The sequence below is a fragment of the Pempheris klunzingeri genome, chromosome 5 (genome assembly GCF_042242105.1).
Source record: "Pempheris klunzingeri isolate RE-2024b chromosome 5, fPemKlu1.hap1, whole genome shotgun sequence".
NCBI lineage: Eukaryota > Metazoa > Chordata > Actinopteri > Acropomatiformes > Pempheridae > Pempheris > Pempheris klunzingeri.
In genome coordinates this window covers 22,212,673-22,231,790 of record NC_092016.1, presented here as the reverse complement: position 1 = coordinate 22,231,790, position 19,118 = coordinate 22,212,673, and the positions used below count along the sequence as shown (strand labels likewise).

Below are 19,118 nucleotides of genomic sequence, written 5' to 3'. Positions count from 1 at the left end.
ATTCATTAGAAACGGTCAGTTTTACTCCGGGGACTGAAAATATCAACACCCTTGCATGCTAAATGAATATCAGTGAAGGAGGACGTCGGATGAAGGTGGCGAATCAAATGTAATAAAGAGAGAGAAAAACATTTCAAAATAATTTGATACCTTGTTTTTCATTTTCTGAGATGCTGCTGGACCCTTCTCACCGCAACGTTGGCTCCTGTGTGCATTGCATTGTGGGACAACTGGTGTTCATCAGTGGCCCACCCCAATTAGTCAAGTCCATTTTTATGAACTTTGCCTCTTTTCCAGCATGGACACTGGAATATGTGATGTGTTGTATTGCACGGTGGTGATGTGGCCAGCGGCAGAGATATTCTTACTAAGAGCTGGACTGACAGAAATCCAGTCATCACAGAAATGATGTTTTGCTGAGACTTTCAGATAAGAGTTTACCCTTAAAACAGGAAGACGGTAAATATTAGAGTGCTTTTGTTATTCTGTTCACCCCTGCACATGCTTAATTCAGTGCAGGCTGTGACTAATGAAGCTCCCAGGCTTCACCCCTTCAGGGTATTGGATGAATGAACTACAGGAGTAATGCATGTGAGCGTGCTGACAGTAGATGAGACATAATAGAAGAACATGTGGTCATCAAAGGGCAAAAGAAATGCAGCAGATCCATCACTCTGAGACTGCAGTGTTTCTTCACTGCCTCCCATCAGGCAGCTGTATGTCTTCACCGAACAAGGAGGTGCTCGAGTACGAACAGCCAGATATCTCCATCTGGAGTTGGGTGAGCCTGAAATGCTGGACGCACATTCACCAACCTGTCAGAAACACGACTGATGATTGCAAATGTTGCTCCATATCAGCAGTCAGGTTCACCACATCAATTAAAAGATGATGTCAGTGTTGTTTAGAGTGTCTTACTGACGCCCCCAAGTGGCCTGAATCAGTTACTGCAGGGCTCACACTAGCCGATCCCTCACATTGAGAAGTGGCACTGGAATTCTTATCTATATTACATACAAGTGCTGGATGCAAACCCTGTGTAATCCTTTTCATATGTTCGGCTTTTATGAATGTCTGTGCTGACTCAGTTTTATCCCTGTGTGAATTTTATACAAGCACCCGCTGACAGACAAGAACATCTGAAGGATTTCAAGCATCTTTAATTCAACTTTTTCACAGTTATTTAACAGGACAAAAGTGCATCATTATTTAGTATGAAATCAAAGCTGTGTTGCATTTAAAAGTTACTAGTGCTGTAAATTTACACACACCCCATCTTGTGTATTCATAATAAGAGAGTTCCAACCCAGTTTTTCCCAGTCAGTAGAAGTTCAGCATTGTGGTTACAGACCCCAGCAAGGCACAGAGTTAACCCACTTCTGCCCGTCACTGACCTCTGAGCCCTGTGCTGAAATGAGCACATGTGTATGTTGTGGCGTTAATAAGCTCACATCCACTGTGCTTGGCTAAGGCAGTGCTATTAATTAGTAAACAGCAACCAATCAAAATGCATCACCATCATAGCGATGACGCGATCAGTGTTGAGTGGCTGTACTGGGGCAATATGTGATTAAAAAGGAGGTCAGACCAGCTCACTTGTCCATGTAAACTGAATTCTAGAGGGCGACTCTGAATTGTAGCTTCATTTACCTCAAATTATGTCTTCAACAGGAAAATAATCCTTTGACAATGAAAATGTCAACAGAAAAGAACCTTAAAATAACTGCATATTTCTTGCAGCTGAAAATCAGAGAAAAACTCTCTAAGATTTCCAAACATGAAACATGACTGTAGAGCCTTCTGAGTGTCACTGTGTGTCACAGCTTGCTAGTCAGCTGAGGGAGCGCCCCGGTGCTGGTCGTCCCCGGAAACCCTCCATCAAAGGCGGCGTTCAGCACCTCGTCCAGGTTCCCCGCGGTGACGAAGTCGAGGTCGGCTCGGACGTTGGCCGGGAGCTCCTCGAGGTCCTTCTCGTTGCGTTGGGGGAGGATGACACGCTTCACTCCTGCCCTGTGGGCCGCCAGGACCTTGTCTTTGATCCCGCCCACCTGAGGAAGACGGACAAATCCAGTCTCATAAAGCTGTCGACACGTTTGCATTTTATTATGTGTTGGTTGCGATAACTCACCGGCAGCACCAGCCCCCTTAGCGTGATCTCTCCTGTCATGGCGACGTCTGATCGGACCAACTGGCCGCTGAACAGCGAGGCGAGGCAGGTGACTATGGTAACACCTGCAGAGGGGCCATCCTTGGTGACAGCTCCAGCGGGGAAGTGGAGGTGGATGTCTGTCCCTTCTAGCGGGTCTGGACCCCCCACCACTGTTAAAATCACACACAAACGAGCAGTTTAAATGCATGTTAAAGAGCGTTTCTCACTGCTCACTCACTTCTGGAAAGGCATGTGCAGCAAACACTCACTGTTGGTGAGCTGGTAGGTCTTAGCGTTCGCTCTGAGCCAGCTGATAGCCAGATGGGCCGACTCCTTCATGACGTCACCCAGCTGACCGGTGAGGGTGAGCTGACCTTCTCCCTCCATTCGACTCGCCTCCACAAACATGATCTCCCCGCCGAGGGGCGTCCAGGCCAGGCCCAGAGCCACGCCAGGCAGGGTGAGCCGCTCAGACACCTTCCAACACATGCAAACATCTGTGAAGCTGTATCTTGGTGGAATTATCAAGACAAATTCAAACATGAGACCCAAGGCCAGCGGGGTCTCGCAGCGAAGGAAGGAGAGAGAGGAGTGAGATGAAGAGCCATGAGGGAGCTGTGTTTCACATTATACTGAATGATTACACCTCTGCTGGTGGCTGCTTTGTATTTTCAACTATTACAACTTGATGAACAGCAGCTGTGGTGGAGCTGTGACACAAGGCAGCTGACAATTTCATGAGCTGCGTGAGTGACAGCCAAAGAAAAAAAGTGTATGTTTGGGGTCCGAACTGCTGGCCTCATACGGCTCTCCCTCCCCCTCCTGATGTCCTGCTCACCTCCATTTCAAACAGCGGAGCTCCCAGGATGTCTTTCAGGGCGACGTGGTCGATCACGATGGGCATCTCTGGGGGCGCTGCCTTGTCTGAACACACGTGAAATGAATCAAATCCTATTGAGAAGTACTGCTGGATGTGACAGCTGATTCATTAAGCAGTAAAACAACATCTGCTCAAGTTTATTCCACATTTTGGGCTTCACTGGAAGAGTCGAATAGATCCATACCAGGTTTCCCCATCCACACATCTTAAATAATGTACAGACACAAAAGCAAGAAGGGGAGGTGACAGCAGCTGCAACGGAGACTGGAAATTCAGCTGTCACACACACACACACACACACGATCAAACAGTAAACAGAGACATCAAACCACACCCTTGGAAAAAGGCAAAATTCACACACATCATCATCATATCATTTGCGCACTCCAGTGTTTGTGCTGCATGTCTGCGATCAGTTACCAGGCAACACAGCGGGCTTTCTACAAAGCAGGTTTATCACAATCTCTAATTTCTGTCTCCACTCTTTCTCCTTATGTCACTGTAACTGAAGATCTGGTGGGAGTCCTGCAGACAAACTGCAACAGGGTGCGACTCTCTAACGTTGTTACCACGAGTAAGAGACAACGTGCGATCAGCTACTCGCCCCCAAAGATGCTGACAAGAGGCCTTGGCAGGGTTTATCCTCTCATAAAGACCAGCTGGCTGCACATTATCCAGCTCATTACACAGCTACTGAGAGGCATCATGCTGGACTTTGAGGAATACTTCACACACCAGTGTGACATCAGTGATCTGACTGTTTATCACACAAACAAACTCATGAATATTCAGAGCTGTTGAATGCGTTCTAGGTCTAGTTGGTTCTGCTGACGCCCTTTACACCGAACCAGCGCCACCTTGTGCCTGCGGCATGTACTGACGACGACTGCTGATTGTTAGAACCAGGGGGTGAAGTTTAGTGACCTCATTACCTCCGGGCTGTGTTGGGCCCTCAGGGGTCAAAGCCTCTGTCTTGGCAGCTCTGTGACCCTCGGCGACCTTCACAGCCACGGCTCGGCAGATCGCCCCGATCTTCCTCTCCAGGGAGCGCACACCTGCCTCACGGGTGTACCTAAAGGAGCAAACGAGCAGCAGACGATAACAGTTATGTGGAGACGAGGATCACCGGTGCTGTAGCTCCTGTTGCAGGGTGTGTATCACTGATCGGTGTGTGTCAGAGATGTGGTCAGGAACACAACATGGAGGCAAACCAATTACTTTTAAACGAGCTGTTGTTGGCTGTAAGGGACAAGACAATCTGGTTTGACCTGCTGGGACTGTAGTGCCCCACTTGGGCATGAAGATCCTGATAATCTGTGGGGGGGGTTCCATTCCATGATGCAGCACTAACACAAAAATGAAAGAAGAAATCCCTCATTTCCAATGAAATGGATCTATATACTCAAATACAGCTGAATCCATTTTATACTGTTTGTGAGGACCAGTCTGGTTTCTACTAAATCCTCTTCACCAACCCTAAAACCAGCCCATCCTCTTCTGCTTTTTCGTGTTTTTTGTTTGCGTTTCTAGCCAGTGACATCAGGAGTATCCCTCAAAGGATGAGCTCCAAGCTGTGTGCTGTTGGCTGTTTCTATAGTAACCAGCCTTGGAGAGCAGCGTTGTGTTGTACAGAGGCTCTGCGGGTCTGCAGGCAGCATACTGTTTCCCATCTGAAAAGACCAGAAGCCTCTGCATCATTTGTGGCTCCATGCTTGCCGATCTCTTGTTCAACATGCCGGCAGTGTGAACAGGCTGTTGTGTAGGTTGTATTTACAAATATTATATACAGTAAAATCACACCAGTGCGGAAACAATTAAATCATGACTAACTGATGTTGAGTTAATAGATTAAAGAAATAAATGTCCTTTGTTCGATATCACTGTAACTTGAATGCATTTGGATTTGGTCTTTTAAAAGGGACAAAACAAGCAAAATCCCAAAAAGTGTGAATTGCATTCGTCACTATTTCCTGACATTTTATAGGCTAAATGATTAAGTGACCAACCATAAAGTAATCTACAGATTACCCGATGATAAATTATTAGTTGCAGCTCTGACTCACACTGAGCTGGTTTAAAACATTAAACTGCAAAGAACTATAAAAGATCCAAAGCAAGACCAAATGAGCACATGAGCAGATTTAATGGTACAACAGAAACAGTGACCGCCGTGGAGGACAACAACACTGATGTGAAATCCACTCTGAAAAATCACTGGCGGCCATACTCGGCCATATAAAACTAATAAAACTGTCAGCCCGCCACAGATGTCCTGGTCAACACTCAAAACCAGCCTCTCCCACTGAACCTCTTGATAACTTAATGATACACTCTGATGGCCAGAGGTGAAATTCCACGTTGGCCTAAGCCGTGAAGCTGTTGGCTGGCTGAGCGCTCTTTTCCACACACCACACACTGGACCTGTCCGTCTCAGGCTAAATGTAGAACATGCAACAATGTCCGTATGAATCTGAGGAATTTAGTCTTAATTTCAGCCGACTCTTCCTCCATGCCGTGGTCTAAAAGCCTATACAACAAAAAAATAAAGATTCATTTACTATTCATTACTACAACTTTACTACAAGAGCTGCATTTAAAGCCGCGTTCTAAATGCGGAGCCCACAAGTTTGCTACTGTCACAGCGAACAGGCTTCTCCCCCGGGTGAAGATGAGGCTGTGAACACAACCTCATCCTCGTTCCTGTAAAACAAAAGAGGAACTTTTTCATCTCGCCGAACACTGCTTCAGAATGACAGGACGTGACACCGTCTGCGATGGGAGCCACATTTCACAGTCAACGCTGTGACGCAGCCTGAAGGAGGGGGAACATTACAGCCTCAACGTGCTGAAAACGCTTTCGTTAATTCATCCACAAACTGAGAGCACAAGAACAAGAGTGACGCATAAAAATGTGGCTGCGCACCTGTATGATTAAGTTCAGCTTAACATTAATTAGTGCTGCTGTCTAATTTGTTGGTGTGTACCTGCTGATTACATCCTGGGTGGTGTCCTGTGGGATATGCAGCTGCTGAGGTGTTAATCCATGCTGCTCCAGCTGGTTTGGGATCAGGTGACGGTGAGCTATCTCCACCTTCTCCTCCTGAGTGTAGCCTAAAACACACAGACACACACAAACAGAACTGACTGAATGGCTTCATTGCCATTTTCATCTGTTGCCTGACCACACAGCAGTCCATCATACAATCATGTCGATGCTCTCTGCTTCGGGTTTGGCCTCATGATCAAGTGGAAGCCGTGATGAAGATGAGTCTCTCTGCACCTACACCCACCTGGTACCTGCAGCACCTCCATCCTGTCCAGCAGGGCTGGGGGGATGGTCGATGTGGTGTTCGCAGTGGCAATAAACAGCACCTGGGAGAGGTCGAAGGCCACGTTGAGGTAATGGTCTGTAAAGCTGTGGTTCTGCTCCGGGTCCAGGACCTAAGGGAACATACAGAAACTTAAGTGTTTACTCAGACTTAATATTGTTTGGCTGGAAAGCTGATTGAGTTTGCCAAGGACTGGTTCACAGAACAAACAACATACGAAAACACTTTGAACCAGAGGAAACAGAGAAAAAGCTTAATGGCATTTTTAGCAAATGTTACCAAGCAGGGGACGTCAAGAGAATGTAGACAGAGAGAAACAGAGCTGACCTCTAGCAGGGCAGCTGCAGGGTCTCCTTGAAGGCTCTTCCCCAGTTTGTCAACCTCATCCAGCAGGAAGACAGGATTGTTGACTCCCACCGTCTTCAAACCGTTGATGATGCGGCCCGGCATGCTCCCTACATATGTCCGCCTGGAGAAAATGTTTAAACTCGGTTTCAAACAAACGGAATGCTCACAAAGACGTTCGCTCTCCTGATGATGACAGAAAAGTGCGGACATATGTATGTCAACACATGACAAAATGTTCAACACGTTCTGCTCCGTGACAAAATAAATAAGCATGTTTGCAAGCTGGAGGCATGAAATCCCCAATTTTTGGGGTTCAAGAGAGAAAGTAAAAGAAAACGCAAAACCACTCAAGTGTTCAAAGGAAACCACGGGGTGGTAAGCCTTTCAGAGAATGTTTAAAATGTTGAACAAATTCTATAAACATTTTTATCTCTTGCACCCCTGCTGTTGGTATGCCGGACATATGTTTCTCATCTGGCTGAGAAAAAAGTGCTTCATCTCAGTTTAGTCTTCCTTTAAAGTCCAGTAGCCTGAGATGAAATCCCTGCTCACCTCTCTGTTTACACATGCTGAGGCCTCTGCTCCAATACGCTGCTTGTCAATTCAACTCAACACCATGTAGGGGCCCGCACACACACACACACACACAGACAACAGAGCGTCTGAACTATGTGTGTGTTTGGATAGAGCTCAGATTCACACAGACGCTGTTAACAGACTGATCAAAGGCCAGTCTGGTGGCATTAGTGTTGAACTCTACAGATTCATTTTCTGACTCTGTGGGTGAGTGCGACTCTATCAATACATAGTATGTCGCAATGAACTTGAGTACGGTGTGAGACATACACCACTGTCCTCTTTTATCTATATCACTGACATATTCATATTTATATATACAGTTTATATATATTTATGGTTGTCAGATTACAGTCAATGTAGTTTTACAGACTTGAAGGCACTTTGCACCAGAATACCACATTACTGATGACCTCCTTCTGTTTTGCAGCTTAACTATCTGAGATTTGATTTGACTGATCTGACAGTGCGGTTTGGTTGTCAGAGTTCAAAATTTCCCCATCATGTGGAGTGCGGGGGGTTCCGCCACATGTGCTCTTGAACCCTAAAAAAAATCGAAATCTAAAAAAAGCTCTGCAGCCTTTCATCTGCGGTACCTTAACAGGCTCATGTGTCTTTTAACCAGCGGCCCTCTAAATCACTCACAGGTGGACTTCAGGGCCGGGGCAATTCGGTTGCATGTTTCTTCTCGATGTGATAATTGTGATTGAAATGCAATCCAAATGCCTTACTCAGCCAACAGAAGCTCCTTCAACAAATCAGTGCGCTTACACTCCGGCTACGTCAAAGAAGCTGGTGTATGTCGAGATTACAAAATAAGATGCTGTTTAAGAACAAAACCCACATGTGAGCTCAGTGAACACCACATTTACGTCTCAGGGTAAATGTACATCCATAAGTGACTGTGCTTGCCCCGTGTCCACCTATGTGGTCCACGATCATGTGGGGAACCTGTCACAGTGTCAGTCATGGTCATAAAACAACTGCTGTAATAGACCCCCCAGTGGAGTTATTATCCTCTGAGCATACCTGTGTCCTCGGATGTCTGACTGGTCGCAGACGCCTCCCAAGGCGATGCGGTGAAACTCTCTGCCCAGAGTCCTGGCTATGGAGCGTCCCACACTCGTTTTACCAACTCCTGGGGGCCCCACGAAGCAGAGGATGGGGCCCTGAAGACACAACAGCAGCATGAATGTCACAGATAAATATGCGACACATTCAAGAAATCCACATTCATCTTTTAAATAATGGATTCTTGCTTCAAACGATGCTTGAGTCACTTTTTGTTCTTGTGTTCGTGCATGTTTGACGGACTGAGCGATCTACAAGAAGCACCTTGAGTGAAGCCTTGAGCTGTCTAACGGCCAGGTACTCCAACACGCGTCTCTTCAGCTTGTCCATGGCGTAGTGATCGTTGTCCAGTAGAGTACGAGCAGCTCGGATGTCCAGGCAGTCTGGTGTGTGTGTGTGTGTGTGTGTGTGTGTGTGTGTGTGTGTGTGTGTGTGTGTGTGTGTGTGTGTGTGTGTGTGTGTGTCCATGAAAGAAAGAGAAAACGTTAAACTTAGTGAAGGTGAAGAGTCATGAGTGACAGCAGACAACAAGTTTGAGGTGATTTGGCAAATTTGGCCACTCCATCAAAGAAAGACAAATTGAATGAAGCCACTGATCTGAGGTCTGTTATAGAGGCAGACAGCAGTCAGCAGTGGGGCGAAGCAGCGGCAAACACATTTGGACTCTAAACTACATGACGTACTTCATTTAAAGCTCCATTAACAGATTTTTTTTAAAGCAGGAGGTAACAGAACAAGCTGTAAACACATCACTGACTCATTATCACCATCTAAAGTTGTTGTGGCTAATGTGTGAGCAGACAGTTAACTATTTACGCACCCAGCACGTACAGAGCAACATTAGCTTCATTTGGTGTCGTGTTTCTGTCAACCTCATGCTTGCAAGTTCCATATTCACTCTCTTTTAGCTCAGTTTTGCTCTCCACGAACTCCTGGGGGACGTGTCTGGCCCTTTAGCTGTTGGTGCAGAGCCGGTAGTGAAAAATAAGTCACTTTGAGGATTTTTTTCGTGAAAACAGCTGCCTGCTGATGAGAGCTGTGGGACGAGAGCCACTAAAAGTCGCGGGCCGTAAAGTCAAAGCAATAAGCTGAATGATGCTACAACGCTCCTCAGGGGTGAGTTGAACTACAGAGCCTCGACGAAATTCTCTTCATAATAAAAAGCGACATGTTTCACGTTTCACATCATCATTAGATCCACTGTCAATACAAAAATATTGATTAGCAGCATTAAAAGTCCCATGTTCTGCTCATTTTCAAGTTCATAATTGTATTTGGAGGTCCTACTGGAGCAGGTTTACATCGTTTAATGTTAACGGATTATTTTTCTCATAGCAAGCATGGCTGGTGCAGCTGTTTTCGGCTTCTGTCTAAACGCTCTGTTTGAGAAGAACAGAAACGATCTCCTGCTTTGCTTTTGCCTTCAACATCTTCTTGTTAGTGGGAGCTTGCATTAGTGAGGAAAAAACAGTGGCGGACGGCGCGGTGGCTTCAGGAAGTTTTCAGTGGGTGGGCAGTCGATCCGCTAAAGGGCTGGAGAAGGTCAACAGATCCCCTAATGACATCATAATGGGAGCTTAATCTAAACAGCATGTTTTCCACACACATTAACTGAAGCAGGATGGAGCAGGAGAAAAAGAAAGAGGACGGCCTTTACCCAGAGTTTGGTGGTCTGTAGGCATACCAGGGGCACATATTAATATATTATTTATACTGAAATACTTATAGAGACAAGTATTTAAAAGTCCCATATTTATACCTTTAAATACTTGCCTCTATAAGTATTTCAGTATAAATACTACACTGACAATGTTTCAGAGCAATCTGACTTGAAGGTATGAATGAATTTGAGAGGCGACCTCAGTGATTAAGGTGTCAAAAAAACAAACAAATGTGAAATTATTTTAAATCAGGTCATTGGTCAAGAAATTCAATTATTTGATCACATTAATTGAATACAATATGTAAACTGGTTCAAATATTTTCTCAATATTTTAAGGCTGTGCCACAACACACGACACATATTTCAATGTCCAAATTTTCACCAAATAACACAAATTCTCAAATATGAAGCCTTGTTCTAATCTTACTATCCGGATCAGCAGTGCTGACAGACGTCCTGTAGCTTTCCTCTTTAGCTCCTCCTTTAAAGAAGGCCGCTTTATGGGTAACGTGTGTGTGATGAAGTCTAGTGACTTTGCTGTGAAAGTGAGTCTCTCATAGCTTGTGAAAGAAGTAACTGGCAGCCACAGGGATTTAGGGGCAGTTACATTACTTTAGTCCACCATACATTGTGTAGATAAGCTCAGGTTGCAGTACCTGAGAGGCTCTGCTGTGTTTGCCTTGCCCCCGTTTATGTAACCTACTCTTTTAAAGTCAATAAAAAAAAACTGACGCCTCCCAAATATGGTTCAGAGATGCAGAGCTGGAAACTTTAGGTAGAATAACAAATGTGATCAACTGATACAACCCTGATTATGTTGAAATGTTTAACATGTTAATCGCCACAATCTTACAGTCACAACATGTTAAGCGTTCCTCAGCATTAAAACATGAGGCATGGGTTAACGACTAGATCAGCTCCATTTTAAGTGCAAAAATATGTAAATTGGCTTCTGGCAATGCCAAAGCTATCACACATCTTATTATACCTGTAACTGTTTAGCCATGGTGCAATGACATAGCTGAAGTGAATTAAAGATCCCATACAGCATCTGACGTGTTTGGCATGTGGTCCTGGCCTCGGCTCGAGATCACCTTCAGTGTCATTTACCTTTGGTGCTTTTGCTCCATGGTAATTCAACCATCAGATCCAAGTAGTTTCTGGTCAGGGCATACTCAGGCATGGACTGAGGCATCTTCTTCAATCTGAATACAGATGAATGAGACTGAGTTTAGTCTGATTGTGGACCAGGACTCATTAGTGAAATCGTGCATTAACCAGAGAAAACACCGAGCTGTGTTTTCAAGATGACACCACATCTGGTTGATGCTCAGACGACATTGAAAGGGTTCAAAAAGCTTTAAATTGTTGGATTAAATGTTTTTTAAATGACATTTGTTGGTGCAGAGCGTGACTGGGTACAGAAAAGCAACCGATTGTGCCAAAAATATTTACTTTCTGAAGTTTTTTTGAAGATTTGACCAAGAGAGCTACTGCAAATAGACCTTTTATAAACTGCAGCTGTTCAATACATTTCAGAGATAATGAGGAAAGAGATCAAATCAAATGACATTTGTTGTACATTAGAAGCTGAAGGTTTAATCAGGGCCTCACCTCTTCAGCTCTTTGAGGCAAACTCTGAGAGCAGCCTCAGGCATGCTGGCCCCGCGGACCTTCCTCTCCAAGGCTGCAGCGTCGTCTCCATCCTCATCTTCATCCTCCTCCTCCAGGTTGAACTGTCGACCCACGAACCCTCCGCCTTTACGCACCGATAACACCTGAGCAGACGAGACACAGAGAGGTCAGCAGGCGGATAAATGCAGACAATCATTGGAAGGAAAAGGAGAAATTCTAATTCTTGTTACCCTCTTCTCGTTGTCTGGACTTGTCTTCCTGGTTTTCTGCAGCAGCTTTAATCCTTCTATCTGTTTGGTCAACATGGGCAAAGCCTTCTTGAATCGCTCCTCCAAGCTCACCGCATCCAGGACCTTCACAGCACCCACGGACACACGAAAACATCATTTCTAAACACATTCATTTCAGAAACATCTTTACCTCACACCCACTGTATGTAGTATCAGAAAATGTTTCTCTTTGGCACAATCCAGATGTAGCAGCAAACATCACCCCCTTTGTTTCAAGTGATTACTTTGGACCCATCAGTCACCTCACCTGTAGTTTCTCCATGTTTGAGGTGCGGATCATGGAGGCGACCACATCAGGTAGAGTTTCCCTGGGAAGACTGTCCAGCAGACGCCTGAACTTAGCCACCACTGGAACGGACATGTCCAGCATACCTAATAACTACACACACACACATAGTGGGATATGATTTACTTTCACAATTAGGCATGTTCAAATCCATCACAGCAGGTTGCTCTCATTATTTATTGCTGTACAGAAATTCCAGAGTTCAATCAGAGTTTTATAGGAATCACCTGGCAGGAGTGAAACCAGCTGGCATAAATTGTCAATGTAAAGCCGGACATGAAGCCTTTTGATACCAATCTGTTTTATCTTTTATCATATACTGATGAATGATGATAGATCCTATAAGTAACTGGATAGTTCCCACGAGTTCATGCACATCTGCAATATCCAGGTGTTCCCATAGCAAGATAAGAAAGAACTTCCTTCATCCTGAAGGAATCCTGTGTGCCAAAGACGATCAATATACTTGTATACACAGTATAAGTTTCATTTTACTGACTCCAAACGGAGCATCCAAACGCAGCACCTGAGGCCAAACAGCAACAACAAGCACATTCTGAAGGAAAAGAGCTGCTTTGCAGTGTTCTGGGTTATGCACGTGTCCTTAACTGTTCAGCCATATTCAGGGTTTAAACTTAATAAACCATACTGAAGGCTGCTTTTGCAACAGGAGGATATTTTCTTGTTTAGCACATTTATTCAGTTTTGTATATTATCCCGTGAAGCTGTGAAGGTAGACCCAGCAGCAGTTAGCTTAGCTTAGCATAAAGATCGGGACCAGCTATCTGAATTGTGATTTTGACACATCCTTATCATAACAGATTAAGCAGGCACAATCTATAATGTCTATCAGTGATCTTAAGACAAGCTGCTGGGCAGATTTTATAAGCTTTGGACAGAGCCAGACAAGGGAATGTGCTCCCTGGTGAGAATGAGTCTTTATGGTAATTTATCAGAAGCCTTTCAAGTAAATGTCACATTCAGCCACATCAAAGTGGAGCAGGGTGGTTGCAGGATAGTGCATCACACTGAGGGAGGGAAAAAGATAACCACTAGAACAGATATTACCGACTCTAATGGTCGAGTCACGTTTGGGTGTCCCCGGATACAGCAGGTAAAGCAACCATCTGCTTTCCAACAGCATAATCACTCCCATTGTCCAAAGCAGGTACAATAATTAACATAGAATGAGTGAGAGAAATGTTGAGAGGACATTTGGGTGAAAGGTAGAAAGTAAAAAGAAGGCTGAAAGGTCAGGGAGTGCACACCCTTAAATCAGCAACAGGAACCAGGTTATCAGGTGTACATACTCCCTCAGTTGTAGAGGCGTGTAAATCTGTCATTTGAGCCTGAGGAATGCCACTTACTCACAAGGATACCAGGATAAGATTTAATCATTTCCATGACGATCACCCCCTGATAAGCCTACTGTTTCTGATCCATTTGTGGGCAAGAATGCTACCAATTTTGCAGTGTCCTGAAATAGTAACAAATATCAATCCAACTGCCAACAACATCACCAGAGCTAAAGCTGCAAAGAAACTATTAACAACAATAATGTAATTTTTTTTAAGCAAAAATCTTGTACCAGCTTGTCCCGGACCCTTTAACAAATTATGTAATCAACAGCTGGTCCATACGGTCTGCTCATGCTCTACAGGCAGGAAGTCCTGCACTGGCTTTTTTGTTCCTGTTCAGGCTTTTTTGTGGATTTTTTCCTGCAGCAGGCAAAAGGGTTTGTTGAATCTGGATGGTGCACACGTGTGAATATCAGTAGGTAAAATAAAGTAATGTAATAATGCAAAATGTATACAAAAGAAACATTGGGTTACCACCTCCTCCAACTCAGAATTAGTTTATATATTTGATCAATAGTTGAACGCACTCACATACTTGCTGATGCATGCAATTTACTTTTTCATGTCATTCTTTCTGTCACTGAGGCACCACATAAGTCACCATAGGAAAGTTGAATAGGGCTGAACGATTAATTACATTTAAACAGACACTGCAGTGTAATAGAAGCCAATTTTCAAATCACAAAAGCTACAATTGAAAGGAAAGAAAAATTTTAAAAACATGTTTGTCGTTTGTTTTTTTAACACTACACAGTCTAACCAGCCGCAGGGCAGGAAGCGCCTGGCCCTGCAGGCTTCACGTGTGCACTCCACGTAACATATGTGAGTGAGAGAAGATGAACAAAACAACAGTGAAAATTTCGAATTTAACGCCGTGTGTGACTGCTGCATAGCTAAAAACCCGACTGCCAGTGTGTCAAGTAGGCTGACAACCACCCGGCAGGGATCACTGACAGATTTAAAGCCACAGGGCAATAGTAGCTAAGCACTTTAGTCCGTGTGGTTTAGTCCAACTGACTGCAGATCAGCAAGATTCATATTATTCACAACAGGCCTGTTGTTCTGTGGTGCATTTTCAGTTTTTTCAGATTTTTTTTTGTTTACAACGCTGAAATATTCTACTGTGTCTGTCTGTCTTTTGCAATTCAAAGATTTTAGTCATATCAAATCGTGCATTAGTCCATTCATTTCATCCTGTCAAGTAGGCCTGGCCTACAGGAAAGACCAGTTTATATGTGGACTGTAGCCAGTGTTGAGCTGGTCATACTATAGTGATACATAAAATGTATAGTGAATAATACAGAAGACATGGAACTAAAAAATATGCATATTGAATAGCAATGGAAATACTGGTGTAAAGAATCGCAATCAGATTATTTTCCAATATCAATCAACCCTAATGTCAAGGTTGAAAATAATACTGTATTAAAGACCGATACACAATGTATACATACACACACACACACACACACACCTGTACAGCTGCCTGATAAAACTGCTGCGACAGCTCCCCCAGCTCTCCATCTTCTGCTGTGACCCCCTCTGTTGCGGGGGTCGTGTACTGCTCCAGTTTATCCAGCTGCTCCACCTGCAATATTTTGTAATTAGAGAAAGACGCACTGCAGCCACACGCATTTGTGTATTTGTGTTTCTGAAATACTGAGTGGTGAGGTCAGCATGGCAGGTTTTTGGTGCTATATTGCCTTAAAAAAAAAAAGGAGCTATTAGTAATGATGCCCCCCTCCCTTACCATTGACAATGTTTCACTGAAAATACTGTAACAATATCAGAAGAATAAAGGTTTCCTGGTGGAGTTGTTGAACTCTATGACCTTTCTATGAGTAGGTCCTCTTTTTGTTCATCTTGTGCATACATACAGGATTTAGGATTTGAGAAGCGAATTGAAATAAGCTTGACAAATGTGTTTTGAAGAAGAAAATGCATTCAACACATTTTATTGAACTTGATCTTTAACTAGGAGAATAGTTACATAGTTACGAGAATAGTAGGCTTGTCGGTCTTAAACTATTGTCTGATATTGATCTTAAATAAAATGAATAAGTTTCACCTCTGCCAGGACAAAAGGCCGCTCCTTAAGCAGACTCGACACACTAAAGCGGCACAGTCCGGTGATGAGGAGGGTGTAGTGGGGCTTAGGCCAGTTACTGCCCACCACCTGCACTGCTATGCCCGCTGTACCAATTCTACAGACAGATTGACGGTGGGTGAGAGAGAGAGAGAGAGAGAGAGAGAGAGAGAGAGAGAGAGAGAGAGAGAGAGAGAGAGAGAGAGAGAGAGAAGTTGGGTGATGACAGACAACTCTCTGGAGGAGGGTTACAGCCAATCAGATCCAAGCTCTGCTGCTGTAGCGTATTAGACCCAATAAACTTTAAAAAGCAATCACATTGATTCATTACTTGCAGGATGGACATTAAGAGATCAAAATGTGAGGATTGAATTGATCAAATATAACTTTAAGATCATGCTCCACAAATACATGAAGAAATAACACGGCTAACATCTCAAGAGAAATACTGAGGACACATAAATTACCCTTCTACTCACTGACCTTAATGTCTAATCCACACCTAGTGTTGCACCACTACATCTAGATTCAGTGGGCAAGATATGGGCGTATATATAGCAAGCTAGCTATTTAAGAGCAGTGGGAGGCCACTGTCACTATACAAATATATAAAATGTATGTATTTTTATATATGCTGCTAAATGGAGTGGATTGCTACCGAACAAAGTACTGCTGTGCATTAATATGCAATCACAGTAAAGTACCGTAACTTAATATGCAATGTCTTTCTTAACAGAGTGTATTTAAAGCATCTTTCACTGATTCGTATGAACTCATATGAACTAGAGGCAGGAGCAGTTGCTACTCAGTAAGAGGACTGCCGGTGAAAGATTAAAGTCCACTGTACTTGGCTAAGTGTTTCCGACAGCAGGGCCCCCGCTCAGCTGACAAATCACACACTTTTGTCAAAAAAAGAATACAGTGCGCATAACTCAAAAACACCAATTTGACTGAATACGACATGACATGCATTGCTGGCAGTAATGGGGAGTGGAAGTCTATTGATTAGCATTAGATGCTCTGCTATGCCAGGAACAAAACCTTTGCTGCTAAAACTACATGGGATTTGGATTGATTGTTGGTCAGTCACTCCACGGGCGGGTGTGTGATTACAGAGGGCAAGGAGGAAAAAGTACAGGGATGTTTTAACATTGTGTATCCATGTGACAGAGGATGTCACCCTCTATAGTGTTGTGATCATGACCCCCACAGAACAAATAGGTCTGAAAGAACACAAATCTATTCATTTGTAGCTCGTTGGTGCATTGATATCAAATAGTTCTCCATATGTGTCTATGATCTGGCTACAGCAGCTGTCTAAGGCTACAGTCTTTTACCTTCGGGCAATGTTTACATAAAAGAAAACTTGAAAAAAACTTTTGTCACTTTTGTGTGACAAAACTTTGTTTTATCAACTTCATTGTCCTGCAGTCATCTCGCGACCCCTCAGGTGTGTGCTGTGACTCCTCGGGGGGGTCCGGCCCCCCAGGTTGGGGGTCCTGAACAGACAGCTGTTACGTCTCACCTCTCAAACAACAACAACAACATCACAGGCAATGACTCAACTCTCTATCCAGTTTTACACCTGAGTGTGGATTACTTATGCAACGTGGGGAGCTCGTCGGTGTCGTGCTCTGGGTCTCTGCTGTTGGGAATCACTCCTATGATTGTGCTTTTCAGCGAGGTCCCCCTCAGCAGCCGCTGGCTGACCAGGCTCATGTTCCGCGGAGAGTCCACGCTGAACCTGACGGTGGAGCCCGGGAGGAGCACCCCTTCATGGGTCAGCAGCAGCGGGAGACGGCTCGGTATCTTAATTCCGCCGCCGGAGGCCATTGTCCGACGTCTTCAGTATAGGGGTCAGCGTTTATGTCACAACTAAGACAACAAACAACACTTCTCTTCCAGTCCAGGAGGACAGCCCAGTACAGGCAGAAGACTTCCGGGTTGTACTTTCAAAATAAACTACTTGACGTCCCGAACACATCGCCTAATTAACTACCAGTGTACCAATAAACGAAGCACGTACTTGAAAAGAATGCTTCTCACATTAAAACGTGGCTAGTCTTGTTTTCACACTCATTTTAGCCCTAAAATGGCATGTTTAGATCCCCAGCCCCGTTCTTACTTCTTCGACTTCCTGTACTCGCTGGATAAGCTACGGTGAGTATAGAGGGACAAACTATGCACCGTTGCATAACTTGAACATTGCAGAAGAATGAAACGAGTCTTTTTTCATATCTCTCGTATAATCTGGATTTTAAATGTTGATTTGCTTACAGCCATAGAAAGTAACCAAGTTTACCAAATACTGCTGACGTACTTGTACTTGGGAATACTTTTTCTCCTTCACTACTTTTATTTGACAGCTATAATTACTGGCTACTTTGAAGGTTAAGTTTTTACATACAAAACATTGGCCAGTTTAAAAAATATCACGCAGTATTTTAGATTGAACTTCTTTCTACAGACAATTGCCCAACAGTATATAAAAGTTTTAAATAATCCCTAACTATGTGCTCCACTTTTACCACTGAGGTCACTAGTACAGGTTGTAAGTGTAATTGATTTTACTGAAGTACTTTGTAAAGTAATAGAGGAATTTTACATTGTTGGATTCACTGATTATAGCAGAATTGACAGGCAGGTCTTTTATGCAGTAACTTAAAACAACTAATAATAAATAACTCTAATCTGATTAATTGCTTTGTTGCTTTTTCTGATCCAGTTAATGGTTATAAACATTTGTGTTCATTTACATTATTTGTACCTTTTAACTGAAAAATACAATTAACCAAAACAACTTGACTACCAATGAAGGACCTACAGGACTTTTCACGTCTTTAACCGACTTTACAAAGACTTATATGTAATTTGCCTTCAAATAATCCTCTTTGTTTTTATAGAAAAAGTCTGATCAACACATGATTGATAATTAATAATGACTGGACTCTGGACACAAGGTTAGTTGATAAAAATAGCAATTGAATTTTTATTTCTTACATAAAAGTATTGTCAGGCAGCATTATACATTTAAAAAAAATAAATAAATTCAATATCTTGTGTATAAAAAATCTGTATCTAAAGACAGACAGCAACCATCCATGTGTTTGCAGTTATCATCTCTGTTGTTGCCAGGCAACTGTGTGAAATACCCTATATTCACAATAAAGGTCTCTTTGAATACACCTTAAAATGCTCTTACGGTTACAAAAAGACAACCATACTGTTATATTTGATTGATATATTGATTGAAGTACAATAAAAATACACTTACTGCAATTATAGCAATACACTAATAGTTATCATTCATCTGTTATTATAGAGCTTCTTTTGCATATGAGGACCACGTTTAGCCCATTAAAAACATATGAAAGTTGTCAGTGAGTCCCTTTGAGACTCAGGCTCAACCCATTATGTGTATGACATAATAACTGAACATCATCAAGA

General features: G+C 43.4%; 1 protein-coding gene across 1 annotated transcript; it reads right to left on the bottom strand.

Moving 5' to 3' along the window:
• Positions 1-1,142: 1,142 nt before the first annotated feature.
• lonp2 (lon peptidase 2, peroxisomal) lies at positions 1,143-17,588 on the bottom strand. The gene is made up of 17 exons (XM_070831218.1): positions 17,272-17,588; positions 15,654-15,789; positions 15,060-15,173; positions 12,189-12,320; positions 11,882-12,004; positions 11,631-11,794; positions 11,127-11,221; positions 8,618-8,736; positions 8,312-8,451; positions 6,686-6,827; positions 6,320-6,470; positions 6,014-6,140; positions 3,962-4,101; positions 2,988-3,073; positions 2,419-2,626; positions 2,129-2,319; positions 1,143-2,048 (listed from the first exon to the last, which is right to left on the bottom strand). The coding sequence occupies exons 1-17, from the start codon at positions 17,502-17,504 to the stop codon at positions 1,818-1,820; spliced, it is 2,532 nt and encodes an 843-aa protein (XP_070687319.1). The 5' UTR covers positions 17,505-17,588; the 3' UTR covers positions 1,143-1,817.
• Between the last annotated feature and the right edge of the window lie 1,530 nt (positions 17,589-19,118).